This window comes from Nicotiana tabacum, chromosome 13, assembly GCF_000715075.1.
Source record: "Nicotiana tabacum cultivar K326 chromosome 13, ASM71507v2, whole genome shotgun sequence".
In the NCBI taxonomy this organism is placed as follows: domain Eukaryota; kingdom Viridiplantae; phylum Streptophyta; class Magnoliopsida; order Solanales; family Solanaceae; genus Nicotiana; species Nicotiana tabacum.
Window position 1 is genome coordinate 52129706 of NC_134092.1, and position 18252 is coordinate 52147957.

The 18252-nt window shown below is 38.4% G+C and overlaps 1 protein-coding gene across 1 annotated transcript; it reads right to left on the reverse strand.

Moving 5' to 3' along the window:
- Nucleotides 1–4148: 4148 nt before the first annotated feature.
- LOC142168121 (uncharacterized) lies at nt 4149–4709 on the reverse strand. Its single transcript, XM_075228782.1, has one exon. It carries the CDS (start codon nt 4707–4709, stop codon nt 4149–4151), a length of 561 nt encoding a protein of 186 aa, XP_075084883.1.
- Nucleotides 4710–18252: the final 13543 nt, after the last annotated feature.

The window sequence follows — 18252 nt, forward strand, 5'->3', positions numbered from 1 at the left end:
CATAAGGCTAAGCATTGCCTTTCTATGCATAGGCTAAGTGATGCCCTCATTACATTTCATAAGGATAAGCACTGCCTCCATCATTGCATAAGGTTAAGCACTGTCTTTCTCTGCAAAGGGCTAAATATTTCCCTCATTACATTGCATGAGACTAAGTACTTCCTCCATCATTGCATAAGGCTAAGCATTGCCTTTCTCTGTATAGGGCTAAGCACTGCCCTCATTACATTGCATAAGGTTAAGCAGTTCCTCCATCATGGCATAAGGCTAAGCATTTCTTTTCTCTGTATAGGGCTAAGCACTGCCTCCATCATTGCATAAGGCTAAGCAATGCCTTTCTCTGCAAAAGGCTAAACATTGCCCTCATTACATTGCATGAGTCTAAGAACTGCCTCTATCATTACATAAGGCTAAGCATTGCCTTTCTCTGCATAGGGTAAGCACTGCCCTTGTTACATTGCATGAGGCTAAGCACTGTCTCCATCATTGCATAAGGCTAATCACTACCTTCCTCTGCATAGGGCTAAGCACTACCCTCATTACATTCCATGAGGCTAAGCATTGCCTCCATCATTGCATATGGCTAAACACTACCTTCCTTTGCATAGGGCTAAGCGCTTCCCTCATTACATTTCATGAGGCTAAGCACTGCCTCCATCATTGCATAAGGCTAAGCACTGACTTTCTCTACAAAGGGCTAAATACTACCTTCATTACATTCCATGAGGCTACGCATTGCCTCCATCATTGCATACGGCTAAACATTGCCTTCCTCTACATAGGGCTAAGCGCTGCGCTCATTACATTTCATGAGGCTAAGCACTGCCTCCATCATTGCATAAGGCTAAGCGCTTTTATTCTCTGCAAAGGGTTAAACATTGCCCTCATTATATTGCATGAGGCTAAGCACTGCCTCTATCATTGCATAAGGCTAAGCACTGCCTTTCTATGGATAGGGCTAAGCATTGCCCTCATTACATTCCATGAGGCTAAGCACTGCCTCCATCATTCCATAAGGCTAAGCACTGCCTTTCTCTACATAGGGCTAAGCGCTGCCCTCATTACATTTCATGAGGCTAAGCACTGCCTCCACCATTGCATAAGGCTAAGCACTACCTTGGTCTGAAAAGGGCTAAACATTGCCCTGATTACATTGCATAAGGCTAAGCACTACCTCTGTTATTACATAAGGCTAAGCAATGCCTTTCTCTGCATATGGTTAAGCACTGCCCTTATTACATTCCATGATGCTAAGCACTGCCTCCATCATTGCATAAGGCTAATCACTGCCTTTCTCTGCATAGAGCTAAGCACTGCCCTCGTTACATTGCATGAGGCTAAGCACTGCCTCTATCACTGCCTTTCTCTCCATTCGGCTAAGCACTACCCTCATTACATTCTATGAGGCTAAGCACTGCCTCCATCATTGCATAAGGCTAAGCACTACCTTTCTCTACATAGGTCTAAGCGTTGCCCTCCTTACATTTCATGAGACTAAGCACTGCCTCCATGATTGCATAAGGTTAAGCATTGCCTTATTCTGCAAAGGGCTAAACATTGCCCTCATTACATTGCATGAGGCTAAGCATTGTCTCCATCATTGCATAAGGCTAAGCACTTCCTTCCTTTGCATAGGGTTAAGCACTGCCCTCATTACATTGCATGAGGCTAAGCACTGCCTTTGTCATTGCATAAGGCTAAGCATTGCCCTCATTTCATATAAGGCTAAGTGTTCCCTTCCTTCATTTTTGCATAAGGCTAAACACTTCATTCACTTGCATATGGCTAAACACTGCCTTTGTTACATGCATATGACTAAGCATTGCCTATTTTCTCTATCGAATAATCAATATCGCTACATCTTTGCATCTCATGGGCTGACATATCGCCTAACAAATCCAAAGGTATCATAGTCCGAAGGCGCCATTTTCATGCCCTGAAGACACCATTCCATGGCCTAAGGATCTCAAAGGTCCATATCATTTTTCAAAGGCATTATAGTCTAGAGGCACATCATCATAACCCAAAGACACCATTTCATGGCATGCGAATCCTTTCATCATACGCTTCATGGCCCAGGATGTCATGGTTTAAGGATATCATCCTCATCATCCGAAGAGAATTTTCATGGTCCGAAGGGAATTTGAATCATGTTTAATTTCCGTGCCCACAACAATAATATTATCACTGTTATGTATATTATTTTTGCACGTCTTGTATTTTACGTTTTGTATGTAACTCGGAAGGTAACCATCCTCCAAACATAGTCAATTCTTGCTCCGGTTTCCATTAAAATATTCACATTCCTTGATTGTCTCCAAGTACCCACTAACTGACAATTGATTAACCTCTTTTCTGTAACCATCCCCAGATACATTGCCCTATGCATCCGTAACGATCAATTTTGCATTAGTGCCATTCATACTCTTCGCTCAAAATATCAACTATTCATGGCACTATCTTACCCATAGAAAATCATTCTTCGAAGCATACAATCATTTCATAACGACTCCATCGGTCTTGTCCGCCATTAGATCCAGAACTACACGTGTCCTCATTCCCGAAAAACTAGGAATATGTAGGCCGCTCAAGAATCAGGGTTCGGCCCCCATATTTTTAAAACACCTCATAACCCCATCGTTATTTATTCAGACAATATTGATTATCATCTTTATTTCTTTAACCGGCAATTTTTTAATCATTCCCGGGTAAAGAGTGGCAGTTGTTGATACTCAATTTTGCCCTCATGTTTGCCGTTTGGTCCGTAAATTTTATAAAGTATTTCTATATTATTTTTTTTCAAATATTATTTTTCATACTTTTGTCAAATTGTTATTACAAGAGTTGCAGGAAAATACTTTATCTCTTTTTTAACCTTTTAATTTTATTTTTTAAGCAAATATATCACTAGGCTGCCTGCCTAGTGATGTTTTTTATTAATAATAATCAATATAAAATAAAATGTGTGTGGAGGTCTCACACAATGAAAGTGCATAAAAAAAGTACATGAAGCCTATTATCAAAGTCGTGTTTAAAGCACTCCTTTGATAGTACAAAAAGAACTAAGAACCATAATCCATGAGCCGTCCTATTTGAGCATGAGGCACAAAAAACTCCAGCCTCCCTTTGCATTTGGTTCTGTGCAATTGCACTTGAAATCTTGAACATTAGGCAGCCCCAATTGATCAATATAGCTGAAATATAGGCTTAACATGGATTGCCTTCCAACCAAAATGCATGCAAACCATTCCAAAATGCACGACCAAGTCCAGGCAGTAAGTGTGTAGTTGCAGTTTTGACTCCAAGTTACTCTTACATACCTTATCATTCTTATTGAGTACCTACTATAGATAGCTTCCTCATGTGTGATAGATGCACCCTGCACCTGGAAATTTCTCCAAAGATTGCTAACTTGACCCGCACAAACATGTAAAGTCCCATTGTCAATCATACATATCCTGGGCATAATCGTTTTATTGCGCGTGACAAAGGCCATTGTGACTTGATGTACTCTACTGGTATTACCTTGTGTGATCCTTAGGGAGTAGTAAATTCATAGGAGTTTGCATTTTATAGTGTACTCCTCCCCATTTCCACCATACTGAACTTTTATATGAATCCAGATGTGAAGGCTACTGTGCAGCATGCTCTTTGCCTTGTTGAGGGTATTTCTGGGCTGACCTATGTAGTAGTTTCACCTATAGGGAATGAGTATCAAAGATACTAATACCACCCTAGTGGGTTTGGCCAAAACATAGAGCCAAGCCCCCTCCAAAGTACCTGCAAAATCAGCAAACATGTTAGTGAAAATATCCTTCCTTCTCTCCTCCCTAAGGATTTGAGTTGGAGGTGTACTGTGATCTCCATACCCTATAGCTTTCCTTATTTCTTCACAATATATGCCCCTCCTCCTTTTAACTACAAGATTCTCCCCCATATTTTTCATCTCTTCCAACTTCATCATCAATTAGCATTTGGCTTGGTAGTTCTTACCCTTATATAGGGTATTTGAAGCTTGTCGTTATTCAATATCCTTCTCCATTGTGTGTCTAGTTCCCAAAAGGAATGCACATGTACCATGTGCTACTGATCCGGTGTCAAATTAGCTAGATGATCAGCTAACTTGTTACCTTCCCCTAACACATGAACTATCTGAAAGCACCCCTAGACAGTAGTGTTTTGATTTCATCCACTTGATTAGCTATGCTCCAAGGTTGTTCCCAAACTTCATTCAGCACTCTCTTCATAAGTAAATAATCTGTTTCAAATATGCATGGAGGAAATTGCATTTGAATTATGTACCTTAGTGCCTCCAGAATAGCATGTGCCTCGGCTACATTATTAGTTTCATCCTCAACTGCATTTTCCTGTGCATAGATAATATCTCCTATTTCATCCCTTATACAAAAGTCATATGATGATCCTCTATTGTCACCTCTACATGCCCCATCAGTATTGCATTTTATCCACTCCACAGGAGGTAATTCCCACAACACCTTAGTATACCTCAATCTATGAACATGTTGTGATAGCTTCTCATGCAGATTTGGCCAGTTTGTAGTAACTCCCTTGAAGCCTTGTCTTCTCACCTTTAGCAGTATTTGGATTGAGGTTGAAATTTGGAAAATCAATCTATTTATAGACATATTCTTTCCATGCTTTCCAGAATTCCTCTTCTTCCACAAGTTCCACAAAATCAAGCTTGGCATTACTTGATATACTGCCTTCAAGCTTGTATTAGCAGGTCTGCTCCACCATTTATTTATCACTTGCACAAGTTGCTTCCCATCTGTTCTAATCCTTCTTGGTGCACCAAAATAATTTCAAACATATCTTGCAGCTGGAGATGTTAGGAACACATGAGGCAGTGTCTCTTCTTTAGGATTCCTGCAGCACCAACACCTTGATGTTCTGAAATATCTCAACCGTAAGAACCAATCATCCAATGGTAACTTTGCCTTCCACAGTCTCCACATGAAAAAGCTTATCTTGAAAGGCAACCCCTTTACCCAAAAGAATTTGTATAACTTGCTTTCTTATCTTCTCTTCCTTATATATTGCCATGCAGACTTTACTGTAAATTGTCCCTTTATTTCCAACTTCCAACAAGGTTTATCTTTCATTGAATAATATGAAAGAGGAGGGATTGTATCAAGAATATGGTCAGCTAGCTCTTCATGCAGTAATTCCCTTAGTAGCATTGCATTCCATGCCCATTTTTAACCACTTCATCAACATATTTTATAGATTCATCACACCAATGATCTAGACCTGAAGAATGGTAAAGAGCTCCAAGTCCAGTCCAATTATCATACCAAAATTAGGAATTGCCATTCTTCAATTTCCACTACACTTGATGCTCCATCTCATCCCTCATTTGTAACATTTGTCTCCATACATTGGATCCTTATCTCCAAGGTACTAGAACCTCATTAATCTTCTTGCAGTACTTGTTTCTCATAAATGTAGATCATAATGAGTCGTTTGTTCTATATTTCCACCAAAGCTTGGCAAACAATGCCTTAGACACATCATGTAAGGATCTGAAACCAAGACCTCCCTCATTTCTAGGTAAACATAAGTTATCCCATGAAGCCCAATGTCTTGCCCTTCCATTGCTTGAATTGCTCCAGTAAAACCTAGCAAACATCTTGTGCGATTGGTTAATCACATATGTTGGTGGATTCATAACTGACAAGAGATGAATTGGCATACTCTCCTATGCATGTGAGATCAGAACTGCCCTACCACCAATTGATAGTAACTTACCCTTCCATGACGATAGCCTCTCCTGTACTTTGAAGATTATATTCTTATAAAAATCTTTCTATCTTCTGTTGTAGAATATAGGACAACCCAAATATGTAAATGGGAAGGAGTGTCTTTGGAATTCAGTAATCAAGTGGACAGTGTTTGCTTCATCTGCTGGGACTCCTTCATGTATATAAAAGGAAGAATTTTCCTTATTGATCTTCTTACCTGAAGCTTCTTCATATTCCTCTAACACATTTATGATACGATGTACTGCCCTATAGTGAGAAGAACAAAAAATTATAGTATCATCAGCATAGGAAAGGTAGTTGATATTGCAACTCCACTTTGGCATACCAAAGCCTATAAAATCTGGGTTGCCAAACAATACATCTACTGCTCTCCCAAGCACTTCAGCTGCTAGAATAAACAATGTAGGAGAAAGTGGATCCCTTTGCTTAATACCTCTAGATGATTTGAAGAAACAATTGGCCTGCCCATTCAAAAGCACTGAGTACCAGTTGTTGGAGACTAGCCTGAATATAAATGAAAATCTCACCAAACCCCATCTGCCTCAATATCTTTGTTAGGAATAACCACGAGACTCTATCATAAGCCTTTGCCATGTCCAATTTGATTACTATATTAGATGGCTTCCCTCTCATTCAAATGTCAGTTATGATCTCTTGAGTTAACAAGATATTTTCCACAATGCTTCTTCCTTTGACAAAACCTGCTTGATTAGGAGAAGTTAAAGAAGGCAGAAGCTCAACTAACCTCTCATGGATCACTCTAGATATGATCTTGTTGGAGAAGTTGCTCAAACTGATTGGCCTCATATCAGAAAATATAGCAACATTCTTCTTCTTTGGAAGCAGCACAAGGTTTGTGTGAGTGATGAACTTTGGTAATTCTGCACTACAAAAGAAGGCTTTAACCATATTAAGCACATGATCACCTATAACCTCCCAGCTAGCTTGATAAAATAGGCCAGTGAATCCGTCTGGACCACTGGCACTATCAACATTCAATCCAAACAAGGCTGCCTTAACCTCCTCCATGGTTGGTTCTTCCAACAACTTTGCATTTTTATCTTGAGACACCATCCTGGGAACATGCTGAATAATGTCAAAGTTAGTAGGAATTCTTTCTTCTGTGAATTGAGCCTGGAAAATCTCTACTGCCTCCTTTGTCATTTCCTCTTGAGATTCAACCCAGTTGTCATTTTTGTCCAAAATTCTGGATATCTGTAGCCTTTTCCTCTTGCCTCTAACATGAGCATGAAAGAACTTAGTATTTCTATCTCCATCTTTAAACCACTGCATTCCAGCCTTTTGTCTTCAAAATTCTTTTTCAAGGTGGTAATACCTTGTAAGATCTGCTTCTACTTTGTGCAACTTAGCTATATTTTGATCTGTTGGATTCAATTCAAACTCAATCTCATGCACCTTTAGGACATCCTCCAATGCTGCAATTTGTTTAAAGATATTTCCAAATGTCTCCTTGCTCCAAGCTGCCAATGTTGTCTTCACCTTCTTCAGCTTACTTTGGAATAAAATAAATGGATTCCCCATGGTATTAGTTACCCAATTATCCTTCACCACCTTATGCTTGGTCCAAAAGTTCAGAAACTTGAAGGGTTTCTTCACTTGGACAGTGTTAATATTACAAGATAACAAGATAGGTGCATGGTCAAAACCATACTTGATTAGTGTTCAACCTCCAAAGCTAGGTATAAATCTAAAAACTGTTGATTTGCAAAGAACCTATCAAGCCTCTTAAAGATGCAGCTAATATCTGACCTCCTATTCTACCAAGTATACAAACTCCCTTCGAAGCCAAGATCATACAATGCACATGTGTCCACACAATGTGCAAAGTCTTCTACTTCACTCAAGTATACAGGTTGGCCCCCCATATTTCTCCTCCTCGGATAAAATCACATTGAAATCTCCTCCAACAAGCCAAGGAGATTCCATAGCTGAAGCTAGGTGATACATGGAATCCCAAAGCTCAATTCTTTCTAAAGCATCGCATTTGGCATATACTAGAGTCACATATAACTCCTTGTTCAGATTCCTATGAAATAGATTCAATGTTATTTGTCGTTCCATGTCCATCACAATCTCTACATCAATTTCTTCATTAACAAAAGCCCAAATCTTGCCATTCATGTTAGCATAAGCAAAATGAATCCCCGGCTTTTTTCTATACTCCTCCAGCTTGTTGATGTCTTGCCAAGGTTCCATCAATCTTATCAAGTAAAAATTGTACTTTCTATGTAGGTTAAGAAACCTATTCAAAGCTTTTTGTGTGTTTATCTACCTCACATTCCAAACTAGATCATTATCTATAAGATTATTTGGAAGTAGAGATCACACTCCTCTTTGGTTGCACCCTTAAAGGTACACTATATTTGATGTCTTTCTTTTGTCTCCTTGTAGATTTCCTAGCTGATTTCTTCTTGTCCACACTTTTGGGAGATATATCGCCATCTCTTGCTTCCTGTTTGAAGTTAGAAGCTATAGATTCCTCCTCTATGTCTTCCCCCAAGTCTTCATCTTCACCTTGTTCATCATCAACCACCTATAAGGCTAAATGATTTGGTTCATGATTTTTGGCTATCATTCCCAACTCCTTCTGACCCCTATTATTGATTAGGATTCCTTTAGCCAAAATACCACTTGTAACACTGAAAGTATTCCCCGCTAAGAGCCCAAGATCATCAATAACTGGAGCAGCTATTTGCGTAGCATTGTTGCTTTGCCCAGATTCCATTGGACTTACCATAGGAACAATAACAATTTGATCATTAGCCGTATTTGTATCCTCCTTCAATACCCCATCATTCAATTCCTTATCCTTCATAGCCTCCTGGATTACCTTGAACTACAGAGAGTAGACATCAACGAAACTAGGGTTTCATGTAGATTGACACCCTGAAATTACTGTTCCATTGTCTTTGGGCATGTTAACTGCAGATGTTTGGTTTTGTGGCCTCACTGTATCATCCATTAGCTCAACATGAGCATCTCCAACTTGTTGACCAGCTGAAAACTCCATCCGATCACTTCCATCTTTAGCCAATAACTGGACAGTACCACTAGGGTTTACTGTTCCATTGGTTCCCTTCCTAGCTGAAGCTTCTCCAGCTAATCCACCTATGTAAATAGCTTGATTCTAAGTTCCTTGACCTTCTCCAATCATTGGATTAGCTAATGATTTATTATCCCCTTCTCCAGCCTCAACCCTAGTTTCAAAATTTCTAGGGTTTACTGTAGAAATAGGGCTCACTTCTGCTGCTACTTTCACAAGTTTGGTGCCTCTTTATTCCTTGCTTCTAGTACTAGTAATTGTGGTATCTTCCTCCTCCATAATCTCAACTTCATCACTCCATAACACTCTATCAAAATTGACCTCAATATTTGCCCCATTCTCCTTGGAATCATCGTAAGTTTGTGATGGAACTTCCTGACAAGAATGATTTAGAGTAACATTCATCTCTCTCAACTCCTCCTTTCTCATGCCAAATCTCCTGTGAACCCACTCAATTGTGTATTCCTTTTTTTTGCCTCCTCAATCCCAATCCCAGCTTCACTAGGACTAGGAATTTGTTTTGCCGTAATTTGTGAACCTGCCTTCTTTGGAGTCCCTTTCCCAGTAGAGATAGGATTAGTCTTTTTTGCCTCATTCTGCTCCTTGTTTAGCACACTTTCCACAGCTTCCTTCTTTACTTGTTTTTGTACTTTGATATCACCTTCTTCTAGCAATGCAAACTTGTTACTAGTTTGCAATGGTACATTAAATGTTTCTTTCCCAACACCATAAACTTTACCAGTTGCTTCCTTACCTTTCTTCTCCTTCTGCTCTTGAGTAGTCATAGCATCACCACTCCCAGCCTTGTCAATTATGTATCCTCTACTGCCCCTTTGGTACTTGTTCTTCCTTCTTTGCATCCATTCATTCCTCGTAGCATTTGGCACTGGTTTACCCAATACTTTTCCACTTGTTAGAACCTTCGTAGAAGCTGCAGCAGTTCTAACAACATTAATTTGCACAATAACATCTTTCTCCTTGCCTTGATCAACACCTTCTTCATTAACTTTTTTATATAATTCTGGATGAATGATCCAACATTCACACTCATTATGGCCTTGTTTCTTGCATGTTTTACAATACTTGGGCATGTAGTCATACTTGATCTTAATCCATTTTGATTCCTCAGAGCCAGTTTCATCCTCCTCCCCAATGATCTTAATCCTTTGAGGCAGTGTGGCTAATAAATTCACCTCAACTTTGACCTTAGCACAACTAGGTCTTGTGCCATTTTGAGTGTCCAAATCAATATGAAGATGCCTCCCTACTGCATTAGCTAAAGAGAACACAAAATCCTTACCAAAATAATTAGGAGGAAGATCCATAAAAGATATCCAAGTAATAGCGATAGGGGTTTCCTCATCTGCCAAAAATCTCTTTGTGCTTTCAAATAAAAGGCCGGCTTGGATAGTAGATGAATGTAGTCTTCCATGAGAGATAATTTGATAAGAACATGTGTATCCTGAATCAACCCAATCGAATATGGACCTTTAATCTCACACTGGATAGGAATAGCTTTCCTTAGCTCCTGAATTACAGGTTTTCCATAGGGCAACTTACCCCATACTGCTAGTTGTAATCCTTGCTGCGTAATAGACTGATTTTCTTCACTCTTCTTCCATAGAATTAGAGGCTCACCATGTAGGTATTCAACTGGTTTGATTTGCACACTAGGGTTCTGCATGGCGACATTTAATGCTTGAGGTTTTAAGAGATTCGCATATTTTTGAATAACGGTAGGGTTTGTAGATGTTTGGGGGATTGTACTATATTGAGAGATGACTAACCAACCTCAAGAGGAGGCTGGCTAGTGTCCTGGGCAGCCATTGAAGAGCTGCTCGAGCTTCGACTCTCAGTCGTCGCAAATCGCCAATCGCCAGAGCCAATAATATTTTGTTTGATTACTCCTTTAAAATTATTTCTGGGTGATTAATTGTCCAAATTGATGATTAAACTTCACATGCATATTTTATAATATTTACTACATTTCATAGAATTATATTCATATTTTTGTACCATTTGTATATCATTTGCAATAATAGCCATGTTTTACAAATAATTACTTTTCTTATGTTATTTAGGCAGAAATGGCATTTTTATATTTTTACAACTACCATTTACTGCTTTTAAAATGATAATTTTATAAATAACATTTTTTATCATTTTATTATCTATTTTATAATTTATTTTTACTTAATTTTTGTGTATTTTTAATTGTAGCCCTGTAGAGGTGCAATTTTCGAAATAAAGAAGCCCAAACCTCAAGCCCAATGACCTCTGACCCAAATCCAATGACCCCATTGTCCAAAACCCGGACGGGACCTAATTTTGACCAGCCCTCATTCCTTTTGATCCTGGTCGTTGATCTTAAATGATCAACGGCCCACAAAGAAGCCCCCGCTTTCCTTATATCCCCTCACTCGAACCCTAATCCCACTTTTTCTCCACCCAGCTGCCTCTACACGCTCTCAACCTTTCCCTCTTATTGTGTAAAACCCTAGTAGCTGCCTTACCAACCTCTCTCCGATTACGACTGGGAAATGGAATTACTTCATGATTCACTTACCTTATTCGTGATATCTCGCTATTATGTGTTCGTCTGTGGAATTACATGATTACTTGCCCGATTTTGGCAAGTGTTACCTTCTAAGATCGGAATAGATCGACTTTGATCTATGGGATTTGGACAGTGTTGTGTCCATATACATGAGAGAAATGGCGATTCTTGCCTTTACCTGCTGACCTACGATCAAACAACCCTAACTAGGGTTTGAAAACTGATTTCTTTCCTTCGCTTATTATTTTACTAATTTCATGTGATATTTATTTTCCTTGTTCATGTCTGCTTGATTTTCTTCCTTGTTTACTCACCTGATTGAGCATTATATAAACCTCTCCCCTATTTCTCCTAAAACTGACCTTAATCATCGCTCTCTTTCACTTACTTACTCTGTTACACTTGAGTTTTTCTTTGAAATTATTAGTTATTGGTCGGCTGAAAGCCAAGGCCACCGTGATTTATTCATTGACTTCATCTGATGCAAGCACTAGTCGGAGCTCATTCGAAGCTCTTGTGAACTCTGAAGCACCGGATTTGGGAGTTCTCATTGTTCTCTTTTTACTACTACTAATTAAGCTACTGCTGAAACTTAGTTTTCTCATTTACTTGCTCGTTAATTTACAATGGATGAGTGCTCTTGACTCTTGCAATTCCATTTCCCTTTTCAGTTTATGTTCATGTTCTGTATACTAATGTTATTTGAACTTCTGTGAGCCAGCATGATTTTGATATTGTGTTACCTTTATATGAAATCTGTTCGTCTTAATACTATTATGCAATGCTATGTTTTCTAGCATCCAAAACTGCCTAGGTCCTAAACTTTAGGACATGCTCTTTATGTTGCCTGTTATGAGTTCATCTTCATGCCCTGCTTTAGATTTTTGTATTAAGACATCTTGTGGAAATTGATGTCTGCCCAGAATTTGTCTGAATGTGTTCTTTTCATTTTCATTCTAAATCAGTCGTGTATAACTTGCTACTAGATAATCTTCTTAGAGTTAATTCATGACCCTGCCTACCTTGAATTCTCATGCTTTGTTCCTTTTCTATAAAAACTCTTATTCGTCAGATTCTTGCAGTTAGCCCTGCTTATCCTAAGAAGTCCATCGCTGTAATACTATCACTTTGCATCTGTTTGCTAACTTAGAAGTTATTGTATGTACGCATTCTATATATTTACAAGAGTCTTTATATGCGCTCATGTGCTCATTCACCTATTAGATATCACCCTTGGGATGATTATTCAGAAATATTGATACTGATAATTGCAATACTAGGAACCCATATGTATGTGTCCTTACCTAGAATCTAAGTCCCCTAAATGACTAGCTACACTTATGTTCCTGTGTTCCTGTTGGTTATTTATGGGTGAGCAAGACATTTGCTTCTATGTTTGGTCTTGGTCTGTTGGGCAATGTTCATTTTTGGGTTTGAACACTGGATCCAAGCGTGCTCTATCCACCTTTGCTCCTGGAATTTGGGCATGTTGGTTTACATAAAGACTGAGGCTGGTGAAGGCCCAGATGCATCACTGGGTTACTTTGTATTTGTATTGAGCCTGTAATTATTCTATTTTGGGTCTGTAATAATTTTGTAAGAACTAATAATGGGGAGATTAGGGAAAAGTGGGGCTGGGGTACTCTAATTCTCATATAAACGGGTAGAAAGCATGCTTATATGATCTGAATGCTTCATTTGTAACTTGCTCAACATGCTTTATCTCTATGTATTACTTGCTAAATCTACAGCATGCCTATAGATTTTCAATATTGCATGTTCATTTAGAAATCATGATTTAGGACTCTATTATTAATCCTACCAACAATACTAGTAACATGTCTAGAAATCATGCCTATAGGATTCAAATTGAATTCATTTGCTACTTGTTTTGCCTGTTTTGTTTCTACATATAGACAACGTGCCAATGGGTCTCCTCTTTGAGTAATCGAGGTTGTTTTCACTAATATCTCCATTCATTATGTTACTCGCCTAGAGATCATGGCTATAGGGTCAAACGAATGAGAATTTGTACCACTCAACTGCTTTATATTAAAACTGTCTAAAATTGATCGTTTAGAAATCATGCCCTTAGGACTTAAACAACGCAGCATGCTCATTTACAGCCCATGTATGAATTCCAAGCCTAATTACTTATAATTGGGCGTCCACATGCTCACCTAGTGACAATGCCTTAGGTTAGTCAATTCGAAAGGCAACTGTCCACTCTGATTAGAACGCATTTTCACTCAACTGTTCTGCTATTATCTGTAATTATTGGACAAATTACGTACATACGAGCTTACGTGTGGAGGTACACATGAACCCCTTTTGTGCCAATTGCATCTTATATGAAGTCCTACTTGTTTCAATTATGTGACGCCTAGTTTTCTCATTTTGAGCAGCCTAGATTGAGTCTAGAACTACCTATATAGTGGTCCAAAGCCTCCTGGACCATAGGCATGGGACGAGTAGGCATGCGTAGGACGCCACTTAAAATTGAACATGTGTGCTTTAGGTAAATAACTTAAAGATAGTAATCAGGTAGCAGAAGATGATAGTCTATACTCGCTGGATAATATAAGCAACCCTTGTACTTTAAAGGATTGCGAAGTATTATTTATGTTGCACGGGGTGATCCTTTAGGCTAAAAACTTTAGGACCATCCCCCCCCCCCCAATTGTGTCTAATTATTCCTTGTATATTTGTTTGTTGAGAAACCTAAATTTGACTAAGATATATCTTGTAAGTTCCAAAGAGTTGTACCAATTAGTTATTAGTGGAGAAATTATTTCCTTTACTTGTGTACGATTCCTATCATTGATTTATCCTACTTCACCTTGAATAGTTAATCAATTATTTGGACTCTTTACTTAATTTGCATGTTTTCTTGGAATGATTAAAATCTTATAATCCCCACGTAGCTTTAAAATTCGGTCGGGAACCACAAATGTGGACCTCGAAGAGTGCCTAACACCTTTTCTTTGAGGTAATTTGAGCCCTTACCCGATCATTGGTAATACAGACTAATTAAAATAAAGTTATTTGCAAATAGGTTCCCTAACGCACCTCAAAATCATTAGGTGGCGACTCTTCTCTTTTAATACTCGTTTAAAGAGTTGTCACATGTCGAAACCCGCTTTTGCGAGAAAATGGGCCGAGATAGTTATGATATCACATGTTGATTAAGCCAGCCAGTTGGTTTGCTCAGTCATGTGTAGTCAGGCACCGGGTGTCGTGTTACATCAAGGCCAAGGTTCGGGGCGTGACAAAGCTTGGTATCAGGGGACTAGCTTCAAGTGTCCTATAGAGTTTATGAAGCTATGTCAAGTGGAGTTTCCTTTATATGTCGGTGTCGGTCATGCATATAAACTGTTAAATACCAAGACATTCAGGATTTTCTCATTTTTTTCTACTCTAGATCATACCATAAAGCTTAGATAAATAGGTAACCTTCTCTTCTTATCGAATTCTAGACGTATCTAACGCCTAAGCGACGGGCAGGAAAAACCCATGGTTCTAGAGAGGATGAATGCCTATTTGGGCATATTTATGAAGTACATAATTGTAACAAATGAGACTTGAAAGGATGTAATAGGTAATAGTATAGATTAGAGCATAACTTTATCAGAATGTACAAAAGCAGTTATCATATTTTATGGTTATAGCGAAATCATTGCATGTTTTACGTCGGGATTAAAATCCAGGACTCGCTGGATGGTGCAAGAAGTGATTTATCAGATGATGGTATACTCTTAAGGACAAGTTTGGGTATGGTAGTGTATCCGTATGTGTTTTACCTCACAAAATAATTTTATTTCAATTCTTGGAAATAGAGTCACAGGTTGGATGATGATAGTTTTGATGCCAGACCCCATGGTGTAATAGGTTAAGAATTTAACCGCAACCGACATAGAATTGATCACTATAGTTTTGGATAGAAAAGAGCCTATGGGCAAAATACCTAGGAGTCAGAAATGTTTGTTATTACCAAAGATATATTTTTTGTACGACTCATGCATATGACTAAGAAGATATGATGTACGAAATGAGAACAAAGAGCAACCGATATTGAATTTCATGAATGATAGTTGTTCGGATTTATTCAAATTAGAAGTAGAAAGTACCACGTTATTAAGATACTATAAGAAGCAATTATTATTGTGAGATAAAAAGATATGATAGTTCCCTCTTAGATTATGTGACTAAATGTTTGCCCCGAATGTTTATAGTCTGATATGATTTTAAAGTGTATAAAAAATTTGGGGTTAGATATTCCAATTTTGTTTAAGATATATAAAATTTCCCTAAGTGTGATCCATGTACATAGTTACAAAAATGATAATATGCTAGAATAGAGTCAGATGGTGAGGGAAGTTAGGAATGCTTCACTTTAGTCATTCAAAGCAGAACAAGAAAACATGATGCTAGCATGTGGTTTGTCAAAGAATAGTAGGTACGTTTTGATTAGATATAATGAATTAGCAATTTCAACAGAGCTAGTAGAGGTATGATTTGATTTACTTAGCCAAGTTAACACTAGTTAGTGGGTAACAGTTTGAAATATAGAACGCGTGTTAGAACCCAAAGAGTTTAAGTTAAACCCGAAGTACAGTGACAATGGAAGAAAAAAGAAATCAACTAGGCAGTAAGAGAGCAGGCTACAGAAGAATAGCTTTAAGAGTTATCAAAAAAGGGTTTTTCCAGGATTGACAATGTGAGTAGAGTTAAATCATTAAGATTGTGTATGATAGTTATGAATATATTAGCTTTCCGTTTATGTAAGTAATTTAGTTTTTATTAGTAAGGAAAATTTCTCATAAGTAAGTCGGAAGATGAGTCTTCATTGATGTAAAGTGCAAACACTGCAGAAGATAAGGAAAGTTGTTCGGATCCTAACAAAAGAGAAGGATCCGCAAGTATAAGACCTTAACATTTGGTCTAAGGGGGAGATTTGAAAATCATCAGTAAGTCCAATTGGAGATTTGAAACTCACATAGTTATAATGGGATATAAGAACTATAAAATCATGCCCAGTTATGTATCATGAGGATAGTGCCATTGCACGAGACCCTAATCTTCGTAGTACTGGTCAAAGACTTGGCTTACAACAATACTATAAGTATTTTCAGGAAGTACCTCAAAAAGAATCAAGTATTGGAAGTATAGCTTATGACTGAGGCAGACATGATTACCATGGTGAAAGAAGTTTGTCACTTTGCCAAGCTAGGAGTTCGACTTTCGGACACCGAAGATGGTGGAGTTGTTGTCGAGAACAGGACTTATTCCTCCTTAGTAGCCGAAGTGAAGGAAAAATATTTGATGATCCCTAATTGTTGCACCTGAAAGAGGGGATTCACAAGCATAAGACGATGGCTTTTGAACAAGGGGGGATGATTGTACTCTAAGGTACCAAGACAGATTGTATGTTCTAGACATAGATGGACTTAGAGAGGGAGGATCATGTTAGAAACCCATAAATCTAGGTATTCTATCCACCCATATTCCCTAAAGATGTATCATGCACAAGGATATTTATTGGTGGAACGATATGAAAAAGAATGTCGCAGACTCTTTGTCGAAGTGTCCGAATTATCAGCAAGTGAATGTCGAGCAGCAAAAAGCCTAGTGTTTTACCACAGAATACATGTATTCTAGAGTGGATATGGTAAATATGGACTTTATAACTGGATTATCTCGCTCATTTTGAAAGCATGATTTGATTGGGTGAGTGTAGATCGACTTACCAAGCCAGCACACTTCTTGCCAGTAAAGGACACAGATTTAGTAGAAAGTTATGCAAAGTTGTACATTCAGGAGATGGCCAATTGCACGAGACTCTGTTGTGCATCATTTCAGATCATGGTGCTCAGTTTATGTTTACCCTCAAAATCGGATAACAATTAAATTTGTAAGTGGTTTTGAGGATACGCGGATTTATTTGACACAAGTAGCAAATAAAGACAAATTAAATAAATAAGGATAAAGGAACCTCAAACCACACGAGGAAGACGATTTAAGCGTTAGTGAAATATTCGCCCCCGATATGGGCTCGTAACAACAAGCACTGATGAACGAAAGCAGAAGAACTAATAATAGAAAGAATAATGATATATTGCTTCGGAATGCATGTTTTTTCCTTTTTATGAATTATCAGACCCCCTTTATATAGTAGAGGAGTCCTACATTAGGTACAATTCTATATAAGGTAAAACATCTATTGATTTATTGATTGTCGGTTCTTTATCGGTACGTGCCGAGATTCCCGCCGTAATATCCGGCCGATCACGGATATTTCGGTCCTCTGTTGGCTATGCTGACAATATTTCGTCAAAGCTATTTAAGGCTAGGACCAGTTCTGGGATCAGGGCCTCGATATTCTAGAAGGCAGGCGTCCTATCTCCGGGTTCTAACCTGGTGGGACTTGGGGTCAATCTTCAGTTCTTTATTGTCATATCTCGAGCCTGGCTTACCATGTCGGTGGCTAGGCTGCACCACGAGCTCTATTTCGACCGTATACAGTTTACAATGAACTTTTAGAAGACCTTTCAGAATGGATTAGGCACAAGAGTAAACCTCTGCATAGTTTTTCATCCTCAGACAGATGGCCAGGCAGAGCGCATTATTCAGACACTTGAGGATATTTCCTTGATTTTAAAGGTAATTGGGATGATCACATACCTCTCATTGAGTTTTCTTATAATAACATATACCATTCTAATATCAAGATGGCATTGTACGAAGCTCTATATGGGCGAAGGTGTAGATCACCAATTGGTTTGTTCGAAGTTGGCGAAGTAAAGTTGTTAGGACCAAATTTGGTTTATCAGGCTATGGAGAAAGTCAAA